Source organism: Podarcis filfolensis (assembly GCF_964270895.1).
Source record: "Podarcis filfolensis genome assembly, chromosome: 9".
Taxonomy (NCBI): domain Eukaryota; kingdom Metazoa; phylum Chordata; class Lepidosauria; order Squamata; family Lacertidae; genus Podarcis; species Podarcis filfolensis.
The window spans coordinates 57,117,437-57,142,847 of record NC_139610.1 but is presented as its reverse complement, the minus strand read 5'-3'; the positions used below and the strand labels follow the sequence as shown (position 1 = coordinate 57,142,847).

The window sequence follows — 25,411 nt, the reverse complement described above, 5'->3', positions numbered from 1 at the left end:
GCCAGTGTTTCTCCACAAACAGCTTTCCGGGTCATGTGGCCAGCATGACTAAACTGTTTCTGGCACAACAGGACACAGTGATGGAAGCCAGAGCGCATGAAAATGCTGTTTACCTTCCCACTGCAGCGGTATCTATTTATCTACTTGCACTGGTGTGCTTTTGAACTGCTAGGTTGGCAGAAGCTGGGACAGAGCAACAGAAGCTCAGCCTGTCATGAGGATTCGAACTGCCGTCCCTCTGATTAGCAAGCCAAAAAGGCTCAGTAGTTTAGACCATAGTGCCACCTGCTCCCAATTCCACTGTGTACCATGAAGGGAGGGTGCATAAGTGTATAGAGGCAGCAGCTCACACAACACAACACACACTTGCTTTGGGTGGCACTGCGGGGATGACTGAGCCTCACAACTATCCAGAAGTTGTTGGACTCTAGCTGCCACCATACCCAACCACAGGATATGCTACCTGCAGCTAATAATAATAATAATAAATTTATTGGGAGTTGGGGTCCACAACATCTGGAGACCATCAGGTTGGGGAAGTATAGTCTAAAGCAGCCTTACTCAACCTTGGGTCCTCAGGTGTTGTTGCTAATCTTTTACCTTTACTCCCATCAACTTCCCCAATAATGGCTGGGACTGCCAAGAGTGTAAGGTCCGACAAATTCCTGCATTGCATCTCTGACAATTTCATTTCCCAGAAGGTGGAAGAACCAACAAGAGGATCATCCATCTTGGACCTGGTCCTCACCAATAGGGAGGAACTGATTGATGAAGTGGAAGTGCTTGGAAACTTGGGAGGAAGTGATCAGGTTCTCCTGGGTTTCAGGATACAGAGGCATGGGAAAACTGAGTGTAGTTGGACACGTACTCTGGACTTTAAGAAGGCCAGTTTCAAAAAGCTGAAGCAGCTACTGGGTGTGATCCCATGGTCAGAAATACTCAATGAGAAGGGAGTCCAAGAAGGATGGGAGTTTCTAAAAGGAGAAATATTGAAGGCCCAAATGCAGACAATACCAACAAGAAAGAAAAGTGGGAGGCATCTAAGGAAACTGGTGTGGCTGCATAAGGAGCTTACAGATGAGAGGAGAGTTAAGAAGGGTATGTATAAGAAATGGAAGGAAGGGGAAATCACAAAGGAGGAGTATACATGAGTAGCCAACAGTTGCAGGGGGAAAGTAAGGCTGGCTAAAGCTCAGAATGAGCTCAGGCTTACAAGAGAGGTTAAAAATAATAATAAAGGTTTCTTTGGCTATGTCTGAAGTAAGAGGAAGAACAAGCAAATGGAAGGTCCTCTGCATGGGGAATACAGAGAAATGCAATTGGGTGACAGAGAAAAGGCGGAACTACTCAACACCTACTTTGCCTCTGTTTTCACCCAAAAGGAAAGTGATGCCCAACCTGGTGATAACAGAATAAATGATGTAAGGAGGGAGCTGCAGCCCAAGATAGGAAAAGAGGTAGTAAGGGAACACCTAGCTACTTCAAACGAATTCAAATCTCCAGGGCCTGATGAGCTGCATCCAAGGCTACTAAAGGATGTAATTTCAAAGCCTTTGTCTATTATCTTTGAGAATTCTTGGAGAACAGGTGAGGTCCCTACAGATTGGAGGCGGGCAAATGTTGTCTCCAACTTCAAAAGGGGGGGAAAGGAAGACCCAGGTAACTACCAACCGGTGAGCTTGACATTGATACCAGGAAAGGTTCTAGAACAGATAATTCAACAGTCGGTCTGTGAGCATTTAGAAAAGGATGCTGTGATTACTAAGACCCAGCATGGGTTTCTCAAAAATAAGTCATGTCAGACCAATTTGATTTCTTTTTTTTTTTTAATGGAACTACAAACTTGGTGGATCAGGGAAATGCTGTGGACACACTGTATCTTATTTCAGTAAGGCTTTTGACAAAGTCCCCCATGATATTCTCATGAGGAAGCTGATAAAATGTGAGTTGAATGAGGTAATTGTTAGGTGGATTTGTAGCTGATTGACTGACCAAACCCAAAGAGTACTCATTAATGGTTGCTTGTCATCCTAGAAAAAAGTGACAAGTGGGGTGCTGCAGGGTTCTGTTCTGGGCCAGTTGTTGTTCAATGTCTTTATAAATGAACTGGATGAAGGAATTGAGGGGGTGCTCATCAAATTTTCAAATGACACCAAACTGGGAGGGGTAGCTAATGCCGCAGAAGACAGAATCAGAATTCAAAATGACTGATTGAAGAACTGGGCACAAGCTAACAAAATGAATTTCAATAGGGACAAATGTAAGGTTCTGCACTTAGGCAGGAAGAACCAGAGGCACAAATATAGGATGGGGGACACCTGGCTTACTAGCAGTATATGTGAAAAGGATCTAGGGGTCTTGGTGGACCACAAGCTTAACATGAGTAAGCAGTGTGATGCAGCAGCAAAAAAATCTAATGCTATTCTAGGCTGTATCAGCAGAGGTATAGTGTCCAGATCAAGGGAAGTAATAGTACCACTCTATTGTGCCTTAGTCAGACCACACTTGGAATACTGTGTCCAATTCTGGGGACCACTAAACATCCGACTAAACATTCAAAAAAACTTTCTGACAGTACAGTAAGAACTGTTTAGCAGTGGAACAGACTTCCACAAGAGGTGGTAAACTCTCCTTCCTTGGAGGTCTTTAAACAGAGGTTGGATGGCAATCTGTCATTGATGCTTTAGATGAGGTTCCAGCATTGCAGGAGATTGGACTCAATGACCCTTGGGGTCCCTTCCAACTCTAAGATTCTATGATCCTATGATCTCTAGCTAGCAGGACCAGTGGGTCAGGGTGATGGGCATGAGACTCTTAATCTCAGGGTCATGAGTTTCAGCCTGACGATGGGCAAAAAGATTCCTGCATGGCCAGGGGCTGGACTAGATGACCCTTGTAGTCCCTCCCAACTCTACAATTCTATTTTTCTATAATACTGATATTTCAATCCAGCATGGAACTCTCAGGAGGCCCCCCACCCCCCTAAAAAGTTAACCAATAAACCTCAAAATTACCAAGTTGACTTCAAATCTAATCAAAGAGCTTCACCCATCACTGATGTTTCCCAAAAATGTTTATATATTCTAAATGGAAAGTGGGGGGGGGAAGGGTTATTGGCATGCCCTAATACTGTCCAAGCGTCCTTCATTACGATCTGATGAGACTCCTGGCCCGTTGTGTTTTCAGCAGCAGCTTCAGGAACAGGATCATTAATGGGCTGGGGGCCCAAAGATGAGAAAGGCTGGTCCCCCTGCCTGCTATAAAGAGAAAGAGCAAGAGCAGCAAACGTCGCCCTCTCTCTTGCCGTCTGCCTCGACACAGCGCCCCGAGACCACCTTTGGTCGGGCGCCCCGCGCTCACCTTTGGCGGTCTCGGTCGGGTAGAGCTTCTGGGCCTTGTTGAGGAAGCGCAGCGCCCGCTCCCGGTTGCCGGCCTCCAGGGCCTCGCGGGCGATCTCGATGCATTTCTCCGCCTCGTCGCGGTTCCCTTCCATGGGCCTGTCCTTCCTCCGCCTCCGCCCGCCGCAGCGCAGGGAAAAGGCGCCTGACGGGGCCAGCCGGGCGGGCGGGCGAGCGCCGCCGGGGCGCTGAGGAGGCCGGGGGTGGCGGGGTTGGCGAGAGGGGCGCTCGCCGGGGCCTTTCCGCGGGCCGCCTCACTCCGCGCCTCTGGGGCCGCTGCCGGCGGCGACGGGCGCCCTCCGCTGCATCGCCTTCCGCTTCTCCAGTCAGCGACGTCGGCTTAAGGGCGCTTGCTCGACGCACCGGAGCCGGCCGGGCCCAGCACCGCCGCCGCCGCTCTCGCTTCCGGGGACAGGCTCCGTGACCGGCCGCGAGGATCGCTTTGCGCAGGCGCGGCCGAAAGGAGCACTCGCCTCCCAAATGCCACGACGCGAGCGCGGCTTCGCGGAGCGGCCAGTAGGGGTCGCAGCCCAACCCCGCGGGCAGGTGGGCTCAGGGGGCAATTTTCCTTCCTGCTCACCTCTTTCGGTACACTTCAGGATGCTTTTTCTGGGTGAAGAGCACTCTCTTTTGTACCTTACAGCATTATTTACTTGTGGTGTATTAGACCCAAGCTGTGGTTTTAGGACAAGCTGAATTAGAGCTCTCCTTCCCAAAAATGTGAGATGTCAAGAGGACCACATCTAGTTTTTTAGGATGTGCAACAGGGATTGGGAAACGATGGCCCTCCAGATGTTGGACTCCCAACTCACACCATGCTGGCTACATGGATTTATTGCTGTTTTTAAATAGTCATAACCCACCCTGGTGCCTCATGATAGACTAAGAAATCAGTAATATTCATCAACCCATCCTGCACCTGCTTTTCAGCTCCATACAGGCTTCTTAAGCCAACTGTCACTCAAGTGCACTCTGAAATGTTTTATTTTCTGTGCTTTAGTAGGCCCCAAAACTCATGTAGCTAAACTTGCACAATCCACTCCAGGAGGCCAAGCTTCACAGAAGTACAAAACAAACCTCTTAGAAAGACCCTAAGAAGGCCAATGAATCCAAAACGGTCCAGTGGGGGTGTTGGGGGACAGAATGCAATGGTAATGCTGGGATAGGACTCTCCCAACATTTACTGTACATCAGGAGGTGGTTTCCCAAAGTTGTGTCTCCAGCTGTTTTTGGACAACTTCCATAATCCATAGCTAGCAGGACCAGTGGTCAGGGCTGATGGGAACTGTAGTCCAAAAACTACTGGAGACAACAACTTTGGGAAACCCTGAAGAGTAAGGCGGAAGCACTGCATGGAAACTGCTGGTTTCTAATTAGGTGTGTAATTAGAAAAGGTCAGCTTTTTTATCACTTTAAAGAGCCCCATCTCTGGAATAAAAAAAATGTAAACATAAATGTAAAGTACTTCTAGTACAGTAGTTGGTTCTTTGGAGATAGTATATGAAACAAGAATCTGCTTGAAGTGCGGCAGGCTGTTCTGCCTACATCTTCACCCCTTTTATAGAGACCAATTATTCATTCCCACTTTATGAGACCAAATGGAATCACCCTTTGTTCTCCCTTACAGCATATGCTGTACATGAACACTTCCGTGTTAATTGGCCAACTGCCAATAAATACAAATTGCCAAGTACCTACATGATTAGCAATTACTATTGCTGAACCAATGCTGTCTGATTCTTGCACCTACATTTACCTTAGCTTTCCTTTGGTTCCATGTAGATATTGGTCTGTGTTAGGAACTAGTCAGTTCAAATTAATTGCAATTCCACTTCTTAAAGACATGAGTAAAATGATAAAAATGTAATAATGTAACATTTATTGAACTCATTGACCAGAATGGAATAAGGTCTGTGTTTTTGCTTGTCAGAATGGTTATTCGTATTTAACTACAAGAGATTGACAGCCGCAACAGCGTTTTAATACCTCTAGTTTTTAATTATTTCATAAAATGCTTGTGCCAATCATTTGTAGTTAAATTTTAACTGAGTAAAGCAACTTCAAGCATAAAAATGAGCAACAATGTCAAGAATTTCATTAAAATCCAACATATCTAAAACAGTCAAGAACCACGACAACAGCTTCTCTGAAGCCATGTAACACTTAAATAAGGTTAAGACTTCAAATATAGAATTTTGGTTTGTTAGAAAGCTTGATGGGCTCCAGCTTCAAGGTTACAGAAAGGCAAAAAGTGTTTCACAGATGCAGTCCACTGGAAATCCACCAACACTGGACAACTGAGCATTTGAGTCCCAAGTTAATAAGGAATCCCATGTTCCTTCTTTACACTGTTTTCTGCTGTCCTTTCTTTCCAATCAGAGATTTATGGATATGTGGAATTACACCTGTGGGAAGGAAATAAAAAGATGGGTTCAAATGATGAGATCACCAACACGATTAAGATTATTAAGTGCTAAAACAAAGCCACATTACTAACTGTGGTGATGGCAGACTAAGTTACTTAAGTTGTCACTTACCTCCACCAGCAATTGTTGCTTTGATTAGGGAATCCAGTTCTTCATCACCTCTTATTGCAAGCTGTAAGTGACGGGGAGTGATTCGTTTCACCTTCAAGTCTTTGGATGCATTTCCTGCCAATTCAAGAACCTGAAACAGTTGTTACTGTTAAGTACACCTTAAAAGTGGGACCCAAGAAAATAGTGTACAGTGGTGCCTCGCAAGACGAAATTAATCCGTTCCGCGAGTCTCTTTGTCTTGTGGTTTTTTCGTCTTGCGAAGCACGGCTATTAACGGCTTTAAGAAAAAGGAAACAAACTCGCAAGACCATAGGGAAATTCGTCTTGCGGAATGACTCAAAAAATGGAAAACTCTTTCGTCTTGCGCGTTTTTCATCTTGCGAGGCACCACTGTATTATATTCTCAGTCTAACAGCAGTTCTGGGTGCAGGTCAGCCAAGGCTTCCTCCAATTTAGCCCATCTCTTTACAAACACCCTTGCCACTTTCCAAAAAGCATTTAACATTTTATGGCTCCTAGAGAACAAGCCTCTTGTTTCAAACATGTCCAGTATAGTACTAATCACACAAGGTTAAGAGTATTGGGGAGTGTCAAAGTGCCCCTATGGTAACTGTTGGGCTTCAGTTACCTCTTTTTTTTTTTTTTTTACCGTGGGCCACACTAGCTGGGGCGGATAGAAATTAGAACTCAAAAACCTTTGGAGGGCTCCATGGTGGCTTCCCCTGGTCCAAACAAGTGATTTTGGGTTTTAGTAAAAAATGTCATGCTCTTTCAAATTTAGCTTAAAACCTGCATACCTAGGGCATCCCACCAGCCTGTTGTGTGGAAGTGATTTTTGTTGACTTGTCACTTTCGAACTATAAGGAACACAACCAGTCATGTTCCCTAACAGAGGAAATTATAAAGAAAAACAGGAAGCTTCCTTATACAAAGGAAACTACTTGTCTACCTAGCTTAGTGCTGCCTACACCACTCTTTGCCAACCTGGTGTACTCCAGATGTTTTGGAGTGCAACTCGCATCAGTCACCTGTGCTGGATGGGGTTGATATTTGTAGTCCAAAGTATCTGGAGAACACTAGGCTGGTGTAGACTCAACACCAATGGCTCTGTGTTTAAAAAGCCTTCCTAATCCTGGCTGGCAATTGAACCCTTCTACGTGCAATGCATGGGCTAGTACCATTACACAACAATCCCTGATGAGCAAATTTCAGACAAACAAATCATGTTTCCTTAAGCTTAATAGTTTGGGATTTTTCATACATTGTGGACCGCCCCAATCTTTGTTGAAAAAGCCGATTTAAAATATGTTAAATAATAGGGGCATGTTTTCCAAAAGCATACAGCCTCAGTGGGTTCTTAGTGGTCAGGATTAGTAATTTACAGGATTTTACTACCTTGCACTTTTCAATATGGGGCATTTTATTGGGATAACAAGACAAAAAGTCAAGCTATATTTTATTGTGCATGTGCAATGCAGAGTGGTTTCTCTCCTTTCCAGATTCTTACCTCAGCTGTGAGGTACTCCAAGATAGCAGCACTATACACAGCAGCTGTAGCTCCCACACGTCCATGACTGGTAGTCCTTGATTTTAGATGCCGATGAATACGACCCACCGGAAACTGCACACACAGAAAAGTAGTCAAGGCCCAAATAAATACCAGTAGTTTCATACCCAATCTTAAAAAGGTAAAGGGACCCCTGACCATTAGGTCCAGCCGTGGCCGACTTTGGGATTGTGGCAATCATCTCGCTTTATTGGCCGAGGGAGCCGCTGTACAGCTTCCGGGTCATGTGGCCAGCATGACTAAGCCGCTTCTGGCGAACCAGAGCAGCGCACGGAAACGCTGTTTATCTTCCCGCCGGAGCAGTACCTATTTATCTACTTGCACTTTGACGTACTTTTGAACTGCTAGGTTGGCAGGAGACCCAATCTTAAAAGCCTCAAAATTAGTCTTTAACAGATGACGCTAACACACAGATCTCCATATTTTCATGGGAATATTTAGAAGCCAGCCTATCCATTAAGTGTGCAGTAGGGAAGTGAAGCACGGACGCTCCCTCCATTGCAGAATGTGTCAAAACATAATAATCCCCACACAGGAGGTCATCCACTTTAAACCTCCCACACATACATACCTGTAAGCCAGCCCTTTGCGAACGGGACACTGTTTTGGTCTTAGTCTTGCCAGAGTCTTTCCCAGCTTTGCCGCCAGCCTAGTGCACAAAAGTAAGTGTGGAAGAATCAGTACTGGTCGTATCTACCGTCCCTAGAATCACGTGCTTTACTTTCCCGGCTGCTGAAAGAGAGGCGGGGAAATCTCACAGCCAACTAGCAGCACCCCGCGCATGCGCACATTTGGTCGCGTTTCACTCGCAGCCCCCCCCCACAGTCGCGCCTACTTCAGCCTCCGATTCGACGCGCATGCGCCAGTCGTCGCCACGAGCCGGCTGCGCTGCGCATGCGCCTCAGCGGGGACCTCATACCCGTCCGCTATGTCTGTGACCGCGCCCCTTTTCCTCCTTATCTATTTCCCCTCACAGCTCTCCCTCAACAGGCGGGTATGCTAAAGAGAACCGTTGGTAGCGCCAGAGACGTACGTTCACCTAAGCGGGTCTCGAGCCCCCAACGTTCGCCTCGCGGCGGCAACAACCCCCCCCCCCTCAAGGCTCAGGCGCGCGCTCGTGTCTGCTGCGAACGAGCCCGCCTCCCTCTCCTCAGCCACCCTTTTTTCCTTCGTCCGCGGCTCTACTCACCATCTCGAACGGGTACTGCTTCTCCTCCTGGAAGGCGCTTCACAGACGTTGAAGGGAGCTCAATGGACGCCTTTCACCCTCCCAATTCTTCGGCGGCGGCTTCCAATTCAAAACTGCGTCCACTCCCGCCTTCCACGATCCCTTTATACCCGACTCCAACGTCCTCGCATCCGGGAACCCGGATCGCGACGCCGACCAATCGCGGCGAAGGGGCGGGCGCCTCTGCGCTCCGGGAGGGCCAATGGGAAAGCGGGGCGGGAACCAGGCCGCTTGTTCGGAGCACCTCGTGTCGAGCCGCCCATTCGAACTCCGCCCGCATTGAGAGCGGCTCGCCTGTTGGAACGCTGTTGGTCGTCTGAGGCGGGAGGAGGTGGCCGAGGCCCCGCGGGGCGAGTGGTCTCGCCTTTGCCCAGGGCTTGTGTTATTTCTTTTAGCCCCACCCCACGGGAACAGGGTGGGAACCAGTCGAAGGAGGTTTCCTGTTGGTGATTTTAAAGCCACCCTTCAGCCTAACGACGCCCTTTGTGTTTTTAAAAGCGCCCAGGGATCCTCATCCGAAGGGCGGTATAGAAATTTAATAAACAAACGGGGGAAATGCAGTTTGAGCTTTTCAGGCAAGTGGCACAAAAGCTGGATTTCATGGACAGATTGGTTAGAAACCATAATTAGCATTTTTTTAAAAAGTTAGAACTTTTAATGAAGATTGGTACATACTTTTTAAATAATAGCAATAGCAACAAAGTAGGCCCAACAGAACCCCCAACAACAACAGCAAAGTATGCCCAGCAGAAACGCACGCACACACAGATTCTCTTTCCCTGGGAAATTTTCTGTGCAATGCTACAGTTTTTAGATGGAGAAAATTAAGGGAGTAGGTGTTCCATAGTGGGATCAGCCCCTTTTGCAACTTGTATGCTCAAACAGTTTGTTGAAATCTGCATTTTAGGTTGCCACTAGAGCTGCAAACCTGACCTCTCTTTTTTTTGTAGGATCATTATGAAATGTTGGAAGCTTCCGTATACTGAGTCTGCTCATTGCTTCCCTCTTCCTCAGTGCTGTCCACACCAAAGATAACCATGCTGGAGCCTTCCAGATGATGCTGGATTGCAGCTCCCATCAGCTCCAGCCAGCATGGCTAATGGTCAAGAATGATGATCCACAATATCTGGAGGATACCGCGTTAGCTATCCCCAGTAGGCATTGGCTAGCGGTGGTATACCTGGCCCACCTGTGGATGCCAGAAATTGAATCTGGGATCTTCAGCATGCAAATCAGATGCTCTATCACTGAGCCATGGACAATCAGCCAGGAAGACATGGAGGGCCTTGAGTTCCTCACCTGCGTACACCATCATGTGGGTTCTCCAGTAAAGCCTGAACTGAATTTTTTTCCAATGCACTAAAATGAATTTGCATCTAATTTGTCATGACGTTTAGGTCAAATCAGGTGGGATTTCTTTTCATACTGCATCATGGTGTGGTACGCTAGTTTGACATCAACTGATAGGAAGTGCCTACAAAGGGTGGTGAATGCAGCACTAGATATTTTGAGGTGTCCCGTGAATCCGCTGGATGAAATAGCAGAAGAACGTTGTCTCAGGAGAGAGGAAAATTCTCAGGGATGATTCACCCCTGGCCAGCACTTTCTTGATCTACTGCCCTCAGGCAGAAGATACAGTAGCATGATTAGTCACACCAACAGGGTAAAGAACAGCTTCTATCCGTGGGCTGTTAGGCTGCTGAATGAAAAGATAACAACGGGGCAACTGACTTTCGGGTTTGGTGGGTGTGCGTCAGTAAACGAGGGGAATTAAGACTAAGAGAGCTGAGTGGGAGGTGCTTGTGTAAAGTATTTCAATTTATAAAATTATGAATTGCATGGATGAAGTAGATAGAAAAACTTGAGTGCATTTGTGAAGTGAGCACAGTAATCAGTGAGCCATTCATGGTTTTCTTCCAGTGTCTTTCCAATACTGTGGGTCAAACCTGCAGCACTTAAAACATAAGGAGTCACAAAATGGTGGTGGTGGCCCTTGTGCAATCCAATTGTGTGACACAGTCCAGTAATTAGAAACTGTTGGCATATTTCTGTTGGCATCTGCATGAACAGCCCATGCCAAATATCCACCCCAAGAGTACTTACTTAGAGCAACTTTCAGTTTATACGGAAAAAGAGAGCTTCTCATGAATCTGCCTTGTCTTCTCTCTTCCTCCTACAAAGGCATTGGCTCAGAGCTATAAGCTTTCTTAATACCCAACTTTCAAGGTCATAATTACAAATGAAGATTGTGACATGCTTCCAGCTCTGGTGATTTCTGATGTTAATTTATGTGCAAGCCCCTTGAATACAGTGGCACCTACTTTTGAGTAAACACAGAGTTGGACAACAAACATATTTTCTATACCCTTTGTGAATCACACACCAGTTTCTCTGGAGAAGGAGGAAAAATGAGTGGATGCTAGTCATATATATTACCTTCAGTGTTGGTGGCAGTATGTCTCTAAATACCTATTGCTGAGAAACACAAGTAGGGAGAGAGGACTGTAATGCTCAGCTCTGCTTGTGGGCTTATTTTTATTTATTTATTTAGAGCATTTGTACCCCGCTCTTCAACCAAAACAGTTCCCAGACTGGCTTACATATAATCAAAACAGTCACACAATGTTTGGTTCACCACTGTGTGAACAGGATGCCAGACTTAGATGTTTTGTCTAGTCCAGCTTTGCTTTTCCTAGCTTCTTGCGTAGGACACTGCACATGGGTAGCTTTCTATATCTTGAGTTTACACATTTCACTTAATCCAAGGCCATTCACTTACTCCAAAATCAAATTCTACCATACTGAATGGGTCTTAGTATTGCAGCTTTCTAGTAACTGCAGACTAGCCCTACAATTTTTTCACATAGTCAACTTTAACACACACAACCTTCATCGTGTCTCAGCTACTGTATGTACTGTATTTTTCGCTCTGTAAGATGCACCAGACCACAAGACGCACCTAGTTTTTGGAGGAGGAAAACAAGAAAAAATATATTCTGAATCTCAGAAGCCAGAACAGCAAGCGGGATCGCTGCGCAGTGAAAGCAGTGATCCCTCTTGCTGTTCTGGCTTCTGGGATAGCTGCGCAGCCTGCATTCGCCCCATAAGACGCACACACATTTCCCCTTACTTTTCAGGAGGGAAAAAGTGAATCTTATAGAGCAAAAAATACAGTACTTTTTTTGTTTTTTACTAGCACACAAAGGTAATTTATGAACACTGAGGTTAGAATGAATTCCAGCAATGTCCTGCCTTTTCCTGCACAACCTTCGGGACCCCTGTCTTCCTTTACATCTAGTTACCTTACAGTGCCAAACTGCATATTTCTGAAAGGAGAGCCAAGTTCTTTAGAGAAAGCTGGAGTCAAAAGAGGATGACCAAATTAATCTCAAATCTAGATAAATTAAATTGGCTTTTCTTACATCTAGCCAGAAACAGTTCTTTAAATTGGGTCTGCACTCTAGACCCAACCTAATTAGCAGCTCATAGTCACCCACTATTTTCCTCTACTAGGCATGTGATTTCCCCCAAGGAAAATAACTTGATGAACAGGGAATTTTATCAATTAACATGAGAACAATGGAAGTAGTAGGTATAAGGTGTGGGCCCACCCAACTGGTAACAGCAGTTAAGAGACAAAGGAGGTTGGTTTCAGGTTTCTGTTTGAGGCATGGCGGGCATATGGAAAGTCACAGAGGGGCATTTGGAATAAAATAGAAGTCTGTACAGAAATCCTATTTTTTTCCAGGCTTGCAGCACACCAAACTTTCCATTCAACTGGAATTGTGAACATAACTTAAATAATGCTGGCAATCCATATAGAGTCGTATAACAGCACAGGGAACATTTACAGCCTAGCAGGCTGGCTCCTCAACCACCACGCCCGCCCGTAGGCCACTTTGACTGATGTGCAGGGTTGCCTGATCTCATTACTGTTGGTTAAAGGAAAAATAAATTCCTGGACACCAAGATGAAAGTTTGAGGCAAGTACTCTTTAGTGAGAGAATCTCAGCAGAGGCTTAAAATGACAAAATATGCAGCAATGTGAAGTGTGGAAATATAGACTGTTAGACCTTTAAAATGTGCCCTTTAAAGTTCCTTCCAGAATCCTCCTCTTTTCCTAGCATAGAAAAAGACTACACATTTGGTAAGTTAAAAATGGTTTCCTTACAAACTCTCCAAAGATCAGGTTCATGTGTTTACCCATTTAGCATTTAGAACAAGTTGCACAGACAGTAAAAGTTGACTTGCTTACAGCAATGAAAGTTCCTGAGTTGTTGGTCTAGGAACTCAACAGTGGCTTGTAAGAGCCATACAGTCTGAGCTGCAGCAACCAACAGATTTGGTGGATTTACCAAAAGAATAGCACACACCAATAACTACATTTAGAAAGGGCAAGATTAGATGCAGATGCACAAAACATTTTTTAAAAAAATCAAGACACATTGCACTCTGCTCTGCTCCCCTTTTCTTTCTGCCCAGGGTGGCCCTGCACCTCAGAGCTGGTGTGTCACCCAGGGCTGGGCCACAGAGGTGGCAGTCTTTCCTCCTTACCTGCTCTCCAGCCGTTGCTATGAGTTGCCCAAGGGAGGAGATCGGCAGCAGTAGCCATGGAGAGGCCATGGAGAAGCAACAAGATGCTCCCTTGCATTCGCCACTGTCACCACCATAGTTACTCAGGACAAGTGTCAGTGGCAGCACTGGTGACATTCCAGGATCAAATCTGAAGCCGGGGTAGCTTTTGTAATTCTGGGACTGTCCCTGGAAAAAAAGGGACACTTGGAGGTCATATGATGGGCAATTGAAAAGCCTCTGTTCTTATTTCCTATGGCTCTTTATCTTTGGACCAGGCAGGATGCCTTGAAATAGAGGACTGTCCTCTGACAGCCCTTCAAAACAGATAACTGTCCTTTAGGACATGAGATGCATGTCCACTCTGCCACACATGGAGCTCCTTATCTGGACCAGGGTGTAGAATTTCCCGAGTGTGCTGTTCTAGTTAGCTGATTGTCTCTGGAAATGCTAGCTAAAATGGATTCCATTTTCTTTAAAACCCTCTGGAAATTGTAGCATTAAAAGGCTAATATGGCCACATGATGGCAGCATGGTATAAGGATGGCTCCTTATCACTGCTTCTAACATGGCCACTCAATCAGCAGAGGACAAAATATAGGCTACAACCCACCCATCAATTTCCAGTGGGCCAGCCCAGTGCAGAGTGATGCGTTAGAGTGGGCGTAATTTGCTGACTGGTATTACTTCTGTCAGCAATTGAGCTGCAGCATATTGAATGATGATGATGATAAACAGTAGAATGAGTGCACAAATTGGTAGATAAGAACTGCAAACAAGTACATTTGTATATTATTACTATTATTAATTAAATTTTTGTACCACCCTTCATCCGTAGATCTCGGGGAGGTTCACAACATAAAAACACAAGATTAAAAAAGACACCGGAGTTGATGCCAGATGGAGCCAACTGATTCTGTTTGGTTTATTGACATTCGATGGGCAGTTGGTCCGACTCTACTTAAAGCAGCTTTCTATGTTCCTCTCTTTTCCTCTGAAGGATCATAGAGCCATAGAATTGTATGGTTGGAAGGGACCACGAGGGTCATCTAGTCCAACCCCCTGCAATGCAGGGTTCTTTTGCCCAATGTGGAGTTCAAGCCCACAACCCTAACATTAAGAGTCTCATGCTCTACTGACTGAGCTATCCCAGCAAAAACAGTTTCTTTTTACATGTAATAAAATTATTAGGAACATAGTTTTTTCTCCAGTTTTCTTAGCAGCGAGATCTGCATTGCTAACAAGAAACTCAGAATTATATATGAAACTTATATGTTGAGAAATGAGTTGAAAACATAGGGGTCAAAAATGCTTTTAAAAAAAATGTTCATAGCTGATGTGGTCACATAATGGCCACTCAAATCAGAGAGAAGCCGAGAAGCTTAACATGAACTTTTTTGTTTTTAAAATATGAGCTGTTGAGAAGCTCCCTAAAGGAAAAGTCACTATTCCCCTCTTTCTGTTCAGGTGGGATTGCTGGCTTATCCCCCACATCACTATACGTTGTTGAAAGCTGCATCTGTTGAATTTCTGTCTACCATGCAGCCAAAACACGGAAGCCTTGCTGGGGAAGAAAAAGCAATGAACCCATACAAAAGGAAAACTGCCCCCCCTCTTTTTTGCTTCCAAGAGCAGTGCATATTTTTCTTTTTCTTGCTGCCCATAAATCAGAGGTAGAAGCCACACTGAGCACCTGCCCGCTGACGGGAAGATCTGGGCTTGAGCGCAAACTGTGAATGGGATCTGGAGGAGGGGAATGAAGCAGGCTGTTCTTCGCTGGAGTAAAAAACTGGCTAGCAAGAAGCATGCGAGAGGAAGCAGGGGCATGAAAGCGGCTACAATGCAGAGGAAAGCGACAAGAAGGAGCCAGGCAGGTCCTGAGGAGATCTGGGAGGCTCCTCTTCATCAGAGGATTAAGAAAGCCTCTCTTTCCGAGTGGAGCAGATGGGAGGTGAGTGACCAGGGATGGGGACTTGGGGCTGTGGTTTCACTTTCCGGGTCATCTCTGCTCAAAGGCAGAAAATATAGCCATGATTATTATTTGTCACAGGGGCAGTATCAAAGGATGCATAAGTGGGACCTGCAACAAATTGTTGCAGCATGGACTGCTCCTGTTCAAGATCCCCCCCCATGCCAGCCAGCTATGCCCTGTTCCAGGACACTCCATTCCATTCCATTCCACCTCCCCCAACCCCGTTTTCTCTCCCCTGTCCACCGCAGCAGTCCATATTCCATGCCAAATGGGTACACTCAGTCTTCGTTGGACTGCTTTTGGGTTTTCTTCCCTCTCCCTTTTAAGGGTTTATATATGTAAATATTTTTTTGAACTTCTGCAAATCTCGGGGTTCCCCCGATCCTGCTTCCTCCTCTCCCTTATGTAGGAATGTTGCCATTTTGGCTGCATAAGGATTCACACGGTGAATGAGTTTGGTGTTAGTACATTGGATGAGGGCAACAGACACGCTGTATCCCTGCCAGTATGCTGCTTTTTCACTATGAATTTTAGACAGTAAAGCAACATGGGGCAGGGATCTGTGTTCTTCTTGTTCCACTGTAAGTGCCCAGCACAATGAATGTAATAATAATAATAATAATAATAATAATAATAATAATAATAATTAATAATAATTTATTTATATCCCTCCCAATTGGCTGAGTTTCCCCAGCCACTCTGGGCAGCTCCCAATCGAGTGTTAAAAACAATACAGCATTAAATATTAAAAACTTCTCTAAACAGGGCTGCCTTCAGATGTCTTTTAAAGATAAGATAGCTGCTTATTTTCATCACATCTGAAGGGAGAGCGTTCCGCAGGGCGGGCGCCACTACCGAGAAGGCCCTCTGTCTGGTTCCCTGCAACCTCACTTCTCGCAATGAGGGAACTGCCAGAAGGCCCTCGGCTCTGGATCTCAGTGTCCAGGCTGAACGGTGGGGGTGGAGACGCTTCTTCAGGTATACAGGACCGAGGCCGTTTAGGGCTTTAAAGGTCAGCACCAACACTTTGAATTGTGCCCAGAAACGTACTGGGAGCCATTATTACGTAGCAGTAGTAATAATGCAACCAACAACAGCACTAAAGATGATGGTGATGACGCCACCCACTGTGTAGCTGAGAAACTCCAGAGTCCGAGCCTTTCTTGTTCATAGAAATATAGGAAGCTGCCTTATACTGACTGTCCATCTAAACTGCCTAGACAATTTGATGCCACCCAAATGTTGTATGGCCAATGGTCAGGGATGATGGGAGTTGTAGTCCATATTTGGAGGGGCACCATGTTGGCTACATTAAATGGCAGAGGCTTTCCAGAATCTCGGACAGGAGGTTTTCCCAGTCCTTACCTGCACATGCCGGGAATTGAACCTTGCAAAGCCTGTTCTCCTCAACTGAGCTATGGTCCTTCTTCTTCAACGGAATGGTTTTCTGCCATCTTGCTCCAGGCTTCAGGAAATGCTATGCCCATGAGACCAGTGCATAGCTAATTCCACAGAATATTTCACCACTAACCCATAACAGTAGGCAAATGCTGGATTAGATGGGCCAATAGTCTGAGTTGGTTTAAAGCAGATTCCCATGTCCCCCCTCAACTTTCTCATTGCTGATACATATCTCTGTTTTCCTGTTTTCTGCTTCTAATTTTTTTTCAAATGCTGCAAATATAACCTGCCTCCTGACAACAAAGATAACAAAAAGAAAAATAGCTCTCATTAAGCTATATCCAGAATGAACACATTTAAAGGCATCAAGCACTTTTAGTCAGGAAATCAACAGGTAGAGGAGAAACAATCATTGCATATCAAGGCTGCAAGGGTCCTATTTTCTAAAGCCTCATTCAAAGTGGTACCCACCTTTTGCTTCGGACAGGGTGATCCATTACCCTTTGTAACAGCTTGTCATTGAAAACATCTGTGTGCCCTATGATAAAAGCACATTTGTCATGCTTAAAGGACTTAGATGGGCTTTATCTAAGAAGGAGCTGTCTAACAGCAATTTGAGTCCATTGTGAAAGGCAGAGATTTCTTAGGTTTGATACTGTTTGCTTTGCATAAATTGTCAGCCACGGCCTGCAAATATGCTGATAAGCTGGCCAATCAGTGACCTAGACAAAAGAAGTCTCTGCTCCTCATTCATTAATCACATAGAAGTGGGGAATTGCAATAACCCAACTAAAGAGATGTCCATCCATCCAGGCATATTAGAAAACCATTTATTAAGAACTAAAGCCATTTATTAAGAACTAAAAAGTCCACAATAACTAGTGTTCCAGCCGTGGCAGTATCTCCTAAATTGCTTTCTTAAAATGAATTCCATTGTTCTAAATGATCTCTTATTGGATGCAACAAGTAGCGGCTCTGGATGAAGATCACAATCCCATTGGCATCCAAAGAAGCAGCCAGCCATTGCAGAAACATAGAATTGTATGGTTGGAAGAGACCGTGAAGGGTCATCTATTCCAACCCACTGCAATACAAGAATCGTTTTGCACAACCCTGAGATTAAGAGTCTCATGCTCTCCCGACTGAGCTCTCCCGCAGAAGGTCTTTAGAATACCATGGAAATCCAAATTCATATACAGTACAGTGAATCATACCATTTTGTTTCCAGGCTCAAATAAAAATGCTGGTCTTAACCTTCAAAGCCCTAAATGAATGGGGACTAAGGGAGTTATTAAAGGACTACCTTCTCCTGTATGGAGTTGTCCAAAATTTAACCATCTGTTTCAAAGGCCCTTTTCTGAGTGCCCTTCCAGGTGGAATTAGGTGGGTAATAACTGCTCATTGAGAGTGCCTGTTTTCCAGTTTGTGGACTGTTTTGTTAGTAGTTTCGGGTGTCCGAGTTTGTGAGTGTCAGGCACTCATAATTTCTAGATTTAGTAAGTGTTAGAATGTAATCAATGCCTGGAGAGTTAAACTGGAAAGCACACTCTTAATAGCCACACTTAGCTTCCCATGTCCAGCCTGATAATGGCCAAGTCATTAAGCAAACAAAGACAGGGTGGTGACCCATCAGGAAAGCCATCAAGAAGGCTAGCACTCTCTGCTGGATGTGGAGGGGTAGGGGTTGAGCTCAGGGTTAGCTAGAAAAACAAAGGCCAGCAGTGGAGCTTCAGGTTAGCAGCTTTTGCTTGATGTGAGCTGGAGGAAAATCGTTTCAGTTTGTTAAAGCCGGAAAGCTGGTGAGAGGGCCAGAGCCACATTTTGGAGCATGTTTGATTTCTGTTTGTTTCTGAGGCTTGCAGCAACAGAAGACGCAGAACCCTCTTAGAGTGTAATGCTGGGAGCCCGTCCATCATAGGTTCAGGTTGTATATAAGTGTAAATAAACCATATATCATAAAGACATCACTGTCTCCGCTGTGCCTCATTCCCAATGGAAACTTAAACCCTGGACCCCTGGAATCTCGCAGCACTCAGAGATGGGGGTGGCATGTAACAGAATGCTTTTAAAGCAGAAAAGAAGAGGGGAGGAAATGGGCTCCACACACCCCATACTTTTAAAGCACGTTGCTTCCCCCAAGGAATGCTGGGAACTGTAGCTTGCACCTCACAAACCTATAATTTCTAGCACCTATTGCATGCTACAGTTTCCAGGATTTTTTTTGGGGGGGGGTTTAAAATATGTGGTGTGTGTACACACCCAGGATAGAAGAAAGAGTGAAAGGAGAATGACTGTGAGACAGGGAGGAGGAGAAACATTTCTACGGTAACCAGCCTGGGGATTAGTGGTCTTTGGTCTAAAAAGACTACTAGCAAACCTCTCAGTCCTTTCTTCTTTCTTTACAGCTGGTGGCTATCATTGGTTCCATCTTTCTTCTGCTTTACATCATGCTGTGTTATGAGAACTTCCATTTCCACGTGGCTCACATGTACGCTCATCTAGGGTACCCCAGTGCCCAGCACATTGTGGGACAGAGATACCTAAAAGGTAATATTTAACTTTGGTTGCCATCAGATGACTTCTATGCCCAATTAGCAACCTTTGAATTTGTGAAAAGGACATTAGTGCAGGATCCTGCCCTGTTCACACAGATCTAGGCTACCCATGATTGAACTTGAACTTCTTCTTTTCGCACCAAATAGAGAACAAGAACGTTGGAAAACATTAGATAAAATAATCTTGGCTTCTTAATTAGATGGAAGATCTCTGTGTGTACATGGACCCTTTCAGATATTAGGCTCAATGTGCGGGCTTGCGGCAGCTGTTGCACAGCAGGATCACAAGTGCATCCTGGTTCCCCCTCTGTATTGTCAGCTGCTGTGATAGCTGCCCTCAATATTTTGGATAATAGGGGTAGGCTTTTCACCTAACAGGCCTGTATTGTGAGGTTGTCAACTGACGGTCTGGCTTGTTGCTGTAATGGTAACTTGCAGAAATGAGCCAAGCCAAGTTTTTCAAAGCATGGAGATGTTCAGTATCACCACTGTCTGCTAAGGTCTGCCCTTAACAATGCAGGAGCAAGGACCAGTAAAAAACAGTTAGCAACCATATTGATTGTGACTTTGCCTCATTGCTAGGAGCTGGTGTAGAAAAGAATGAAGAGAAAGCCATGCAGTGGTTCAGGTGAGAAGCGGGTAATGATTCGTTCTATTGTTGTTGTTGGCATCTGTCTGTCTCAGGAGACAATGGAGGAGTGAACCTTTTGGGGATGAAGTCAAGCTATTGGAAGTTCGCAGTGCCTGCTGTGGCTATTTATTAAAAATAAAAAAATCCAGAGCTGTCCAGAGCTCCAGGGCCAATGGGAGGAACAGCAAAGTAACCATTTCTTGGTATTTTGATTTCTAAAACTCCCCTGTTTATGAAAAGGCATAGTGAGGGATCTGAGGGCTTGATTCCAGCAACAAACAGCCATCTCCATTGGGATGGCCAAAAGCAAAGGGCTCCTGAGCATTTAACAGTTCTTTGTAGATACTGTAATGTGGGCAAGTGCATCTCGTGAAGAAGAAGTAAGAATTAAATGACTGTACCTGCTGATATTGGGTGGCGCTGTGGGTTAAACCACAGAGCCTAGGACTTGCTGATCAGAAGGTCAGCGGCTCGAATCCCCGCAATGGGGTGAGTTCCCGTTGTTCGGTCCCTGCTCCTGCCACCCTAGCAGTTCGAAAGCACACCAAAAAGTGCAAGTAGATAAATAGGTAACACTCCGGCGGGAAGGTAAACGGCGTTTCCGTGCGCTGCTCTGGTTCGCCAGAAGCGGCTTAGTCATGCTGGCCACATGACCCGGAAGCTGTACGCCTGCTCCCTCGGCCAATAAAGCAAGATGAGCGCCGCAACCCCAGAGTCGGTCACTACTGGACCTAATGGTCAGGGGTCCCTTTACCTTTACCTTTTACCTGCTGAGATTGCAATTAGGTAATTTTAGCCTCTGGGTCTGGGATTGCTATCCATGGGATAGCTCAGTTGGTAGAGCATGAGATCCTTAACCTCAGGGTCATGGGTTCAAGCCTCACCTTGAACAAAGGATTCCTGCATTGCAGTGGGTTGAAGTAGATCAGGGCTCAGCACCCCCCTTTCAGCAGGGGGCCAGTCCACAGTCTCTCAGACCTTGTAGGGGGCCAGACTATATTTTGAAGGGAAAAAATGAAATCCTATGCCCCACAAATAACCCAGAGATGCATTTTAAATAAAAGGGCACATTCTACTCATGTGTAAACACGCTGATTCCCGGACCGTCAGTGGGCCAGATTTAGAAGGCGATTGGGCCGGATCCGGCCCCCAAGCCTTTGTTTGTGATCCCTTCCAACTCTACAATCCTATGATTTTATGAAATAGTCTTAAGAGGGTTTCCCTCACATACAGTTTGATGTGTCAAGCCAGTCCTGCTGCATTTGGGGGTTCTCCTGCTGAAACCGCTACATGGGGCCCTGGACATCTGCCCCAAAGCCCTGCCTTGGTGGCAGTGGCGTAGCGTGGGTTGTCAGCACCCGGGGCAAGGCAAGTAATTTGTGCCCCCTAACCCGTGGATTTGCGCCCCCTAACCCGTGGATTTGCGCCCCTAACCCGTGGATTTGCGCCCCCTAACCCGTGGATTTGCGCCCCCTAACCCTAACCCCCAGATGTTGCGCCCGGTGCGGCCGGCCCCCCCTGCACCCCCCACGCTACGCCACTGCTTGGTGGTACCACTAACATCTGCTGAATTTAAGAACATAAGAAGAGCTCAGCTGGATCAGGCCAAAGGCCCATTTTGCCTCATACTCTGTTCTAACAGTGGCCAACCAGATGGTCTTGGAAAGCCTGCAAGCTGAACCTGAGTGCAACAGCACTTTCCTCACCTGCGACTCCCAGAATCTGGGATTCAAAGGCATATGGGAGGTAGAACACAGCCAAGGTGTCTAGTAGCCACGGATAGTAGCTAAATCCCTTTGTCCTTGATCGCCCGTCCTCTGCTAAATCCCGCAGCCGGGCATGCTCAACCTACCTCTTCAACATGCTTCCTAAATGTTTCTCCATTAAGCACCTTGATATGAAGAAGTAATCGATGAGAATAATTTATTCTAGCTGTAGCAATTGAGCTTATAGCCATCTGGAGAGCAGTTTGAAGGTCCCACGCCAGCAGGAAGTCCAGATGGGACAGGGTTTTTTTTTAGGGTGGCCAGTTATGCATTGCCAAAACAGATTTGTATAGCCAAAAAGAAGAGGACAAAGGAGGATGTCAGTTTGCACATGGTAATTTATAAGTATAGACGCAAATTTAGAAATAATTACCATGATTTAAATAAAAACACAATACATCTCATTACAGTACAGAAGACACTAGGTGACCTGTGTGCCTGCTCAGTCTGTTGACCAAGCACTCCTGACTGTGGATGGGCAACTTCAAGGCTTCTACTCTCTTCTTTTATGGTTCCTTAACTGCAAACTAGACTTGGACTGGACAGTCCTCAAATTGAGGATGCCTTCAAATAAAGGGCTGTTCTCTATCAGGCCTTCAAAATGGAGGTCTAGTCTCTGTAAAATAGGACACATGGTTACTGTAAGATTTCTTTGGACTTATACTGCCTGCACTTAATTTACCTCATATTCTGGTGTGGGATCTTTGGGCCTAGCTAGGTATGGATGCGTAACACACATATGTTTAAAGCCCCCACTCCACCCCCAAGAATTCTGGGACCTATAGTTGGTTAAGGGTGTGGGGATTCTAGTTCTGAGAGGGGTAAACTACAGTTCCCAGAATTCTCCCCCAATCTCCCTCACAAGTTGGTGTCTCTGGTGTGGCAGTAAAGGTGTTTCAAGCATGCCCCCATTTCATCAGCGAAATGTTGGAAGGTGCCACATTCTGCAAGTTTGTCTGACCTGGTCACCATGTTGACCCTAATTTGGAGCCTCTTTCCTTCGTCTTCCCTCTTTCAGACAAGCAGCAGAGCAAGGCCACCCACACTCCTCTTTCAACCTGGCCGTGGGGAAACTGAAGAACATGACAACTATCCTTGAAGAAGGGTATGTTTCATTTCTTTCTGTTCCTAGGGCAATACTCAGTCAAAGTTCTCCCTTCTCCATGAACACGTTCTTGACCAACCCTCCTTGTCTTTCCCTGACTAGAAAGTTTCCTTAAATTCTGATTGCGCTTTTTCTCTGTCTGGATACAGGACAGAATGGGGGCGTGAGTATGCATAGCCTATAGCACAAAGATTACAATTCATCTACTTTTCCCTCTCCACTGCCAGCATGTGTCCCCCAGAAAACTAGCCAGATGGGAATGCAGCCCTTGAGCTGAACAAGGTTCTTCGTCTCTCTTTGAAGTGCTGTTCAGTCAAGTGTGACTTTAAAGATAAAGAACCCCAAGAAGGGAGACCAGGGCTGGATCTAGACACATCAAAGAAGCGTTTCAATTAAACACGCTGTAAATTTAAGGAAGGGTTGCCCTATGTCCTCTTTTTCCAGGACACATCCTCTTTTTCATGAGAGTCGTCACAGAGATCCATAATTAAAAGCAGAAGTCAGCAAAGGTGTCCTCTTTTTTGCTCTTCAAAATATGGCAACCCTAACGGGGAAACCCGGTAGGGAAAGACAGGACTCCACAGCGCCATCTGGTGTCTCAGTGTTATATTGCATATACAATGCTTTTTCTTTACCAGTCAAGCTGAGTCCCAGGACGGGGCTTCAAGTTGCCCATCAACAATTTGCTCCCCACAGCGGACTAAGCAGGCATGCACCTACTGTTACTTTGGTCACAGTCTTGCTCTTCACTCTGGTGAGGTGTATTATTATTTTTGTTTAAATTCTGCTTGTTATTTCTTAATTTGCATTGTATACAATAGCATGTGCAAATGTTATGCAGATCTGCACCAGTCTTTACCTTATTTTTTCGGCATCGGACACACCAATGGGCACCACTGCAAACGTATAGATAATGAAGAAGCGACGCAAGCACAAAACTGCCCATTCCCACACTGTTCTCATTTCTCCTCTCTGTCTGCCTGTTTATCTGATAATGATTGCATATCTTCCAGGGATGTAGAAAAGCTTCTGAATGTAGCTGCTGGTCATGGACTCCAAGAGGCCCAAAATCTCCTGGATAACATCCGAAACAGGCATCTACCCTGAGAGACCAGGGCTATTGAACAACATGGTTCCCGTGTATATTTGTGTGTTTTGGTTCTGCTTGTATTTCTGATGCTTGGTTTTGGAAACACTGCTGCTTCCTTATATGTGGAGTTAATTGGCATGATTTACCGTATGGTGCAGGAAGAAATACCCCATTCATGACAACACAGTGTACCAGACAGCGTGGTTTAGGATTTAAGGCCATCACTGGAGCAGTAGAATTTATTTATGCATTGTAATAGTCGGCTGTGACAGAAGTGAACATGGCGCATCTTTACCATGCAATCTATAATGGAAATTACCTTCATTTAGCATTCACTATGGCTTAACAGCTGCACTTTTCACAATGCAAGTAGCTGGGGGAACTAATTACATTGAACAGAAGCTGCCTCCACATTCATGATACCCTCATTTTCAAGCTACCAGGGGAATAATTATATTGAGCAGAAGGCACAGTTCCTAGGCCTAGATATATATGATTTTTGTGGGTAATAAAGTCTTGTTTCATGAGAAATTTCAGTCTGTGCTCTCTCATATATTTGTCACGACTGCTTGGTAAAAAATATTTATGACGCAACATGGGGCATTTTACAAGCATGATCTGGAAGGTTGTTGCTACAGTCAAATTTGGGGTTTACAAGAGCACCTGGGAATAGGAACAGGATCACAAGGCACATGACAGAGTCCAGTTATGAAGAGTTGCCATTTTAATCAAAACTATAAGAGTTTAAGTGATGAAAGTCTGGCTCTTGGAGCTTTTTGTCATATCCTTTCACGTCCTTTCTAGAACAGTGGTTCCCTATTAGCTAAGTACTGTGCACCCCATGTTTTTTCAACAGCCAATCCATGGACCCCCTACTTTTGAAAATGTTGATATCTTGGTGGTAGTTTTTGTTATGTGAATGGTGCCACATACTCTCCAACATGTCCCAGAGCAAAACCAGCTGTGCATCTTCCAGGCTGCGCTCCTGTGCATTTTTGGGCACCGTGCTCTCATGTGAGATGTGTGTCTGTCCGCCATATCACACATTTTGGGGAGCTGTGGTCTTGTGCAACAGCATGGACCCCCAAAAGAGGATGTCTTGGACAGTTGACGGGTATGTGCCATGGACACCCTGTTTGGTGCTGCAAGGTATTGGAGGATATGATAAAGAGATACTTGGAAAAATAGACACTCTGCTACTGAACTGTGGCTCTTCCCCTTAAGGTTTATAGAGCTGTTGTTGTTGATTTCATCATCCATTGAATTTGTATACCACCCTATACCCGCAGGTCTCAGGGTGGTTCACAACATAAAACCACAACATAAAAACATCCAGCCATGTTAGTCTATTCAGGGGGGAATCCCCCCAAGCAAAACAGTGAGCTTACTCAAAAGTTTGTCCACTATTTTTCAACCTTTCCTTTGTCCTCCTAATAAAAGGATTCCTCTTTTGCTGCTTTTAATTTTAAGGTGGTGAGTTTTGGTTTAAGGATGTGACATTCCATGTAGTGAACACTAGGAGTCCCCAAAGCACTGTCTGAACTTTTCACAGGGACACAGTTCTTCGTGTAGGTCACAGCAGTATAGAC

At 45.4% G+C, this 25,411-nt stretch overlaps 3 protein-coding genes across 8 annotated transcripts in view; 1 reads left to right on the top strand and 2 right to left on the bottom strand.

The window, feature by feature from the left end:
- The window catches only part of DNAJB14 (DnaJ heat shock protein family (Hsp40) member B14), a 33,323-nt gene extending 29,471 nt beyond the window's left edge, over positions 1-3,852 (bottom strand). For both annotated transcript variants that reach the window (XM_083571622.1, XM_083571623.1), the window contains exon 1: positions 3,361-3,852. In XM_083571622.1, the coding sequence (XP_083427748.1) occupies positions 3,361-3,493 (133 nt within the window). In that variant the 5' untranslated portion in view covers positions 3,494-3,852. The remainder of the gene's footprint in view (positions 1-3,360) is intronic.
- A 1,408-nt stretch (positions 3,853-5,260) lies between these two features.
- On the bottom strand, positions 5,261-8,871 carry H2AZ1 (H2A.Z variant histone 1). Its single transcript, XM_083572131.1, has 5 exons — positions 8,692-8,871; positions 8,074-8,151; positions 7,443-7,556; positions 5,936-6,065; positions 5,261-5,803 (listed from the first exon to the last, which is right to left on the bottom strand). Exons 1-5 carry the CDS (start codon positions 8,692-8,694, stop codon positions 5,742-5,744), a joined length of 387 nt encoding a protein of 128 aa, XP_083428257.1. The 5' UTR covers positions 8,695-8,871; the 3' UTR covers positions 5,261-5,741.
- On the top strand, positions 8,425-24,353 carry LOC310742702 (uncharacterized protein). 5 transcript variants are annotated; one of them, XM_083572129.1, is made up of 7 exons: positions 8,425-8,496; positions 9,745-10,137; positions 14,974-15,253; positions 19,081-19,222; positions 19,813-19,858; positions 22,646-22,732; positions 23,746-24,353. In XM_083572129.1, the coding sequence occupies exons 3-7, from the start codon at positions 15,059-15,061 to the stop codon at positions 23,837-23,839; spliced, it is 564 nt and encodes a 187-aa protein (XP_083428255.1). In that variant the 5' UTR covers positions 8,425-8,496; positions 9,745-10,137; positions 14,974-15,058; the 3' UTR covers positions 23,840-24,353. The 5 variants fall into 5 exon arrangements, with proteins under 5 accessions (XP_083428255.1, XP_083428254.1, XP_083428256.1 ...); XM_083572128.1 differs by lacking the exon at positions 8,425-8,496 and adding an exon at positions 8,985-9,145 and having other exon boundaries at positions 9,681-10,137; XM_083572130.1 differs by lacking the exons at positions 8,425-8,496; positions 9,745-10,137 and adding an exon at positions 8,985-9,145.
- The last annotated feature ends 1,058 nt before the right edge of the window (positions 24,354-25,411 follow it).

Excerpts from the sequence above, each read along its gene's own strand:
- H2AZ1 (XM_083572131.1), bottom strand. Across the intron at positions 6,066-7,442 it reads TGGAGTACCTCACAGCTGAG|GTTCTTGAATTGGCAGGAAA; the intron begins GTAAGAATCTGG and ends CAACTGTTTCAG. Across the intron at positions 5,804-5,935 it reads AGCAACAATTGCTGGTGGAG|GTGTAATTCCACATATCCAT; the intron begins GTAAGTGACAAC and ends TCCTTCCCACAG.
- LOC310742702 (XM_083572129.1), top strand. The coding sequence starts at position 15,059 with ATGAAGCAGGCTGTTCTTCGCTGGAGTAAAAAACTGGCTAGCAAGAAG. Across the intron at positions 19,859-22,645 it reads AAAGCCATGCAGTGGTTCAG|ACAAGCAGCAGAGCAAGGCC; the intron begins GTGAGAAGCGGG and ends TCCCTCTTTCAG. Across the intron at positions 22,733-23,745 it reads ACAACTATCCTTGAAGAAGG|GGATGTAGAAAAGCTTCTGA; the intron begins GTATGTTTCATT and ends CATATCTTCCAG.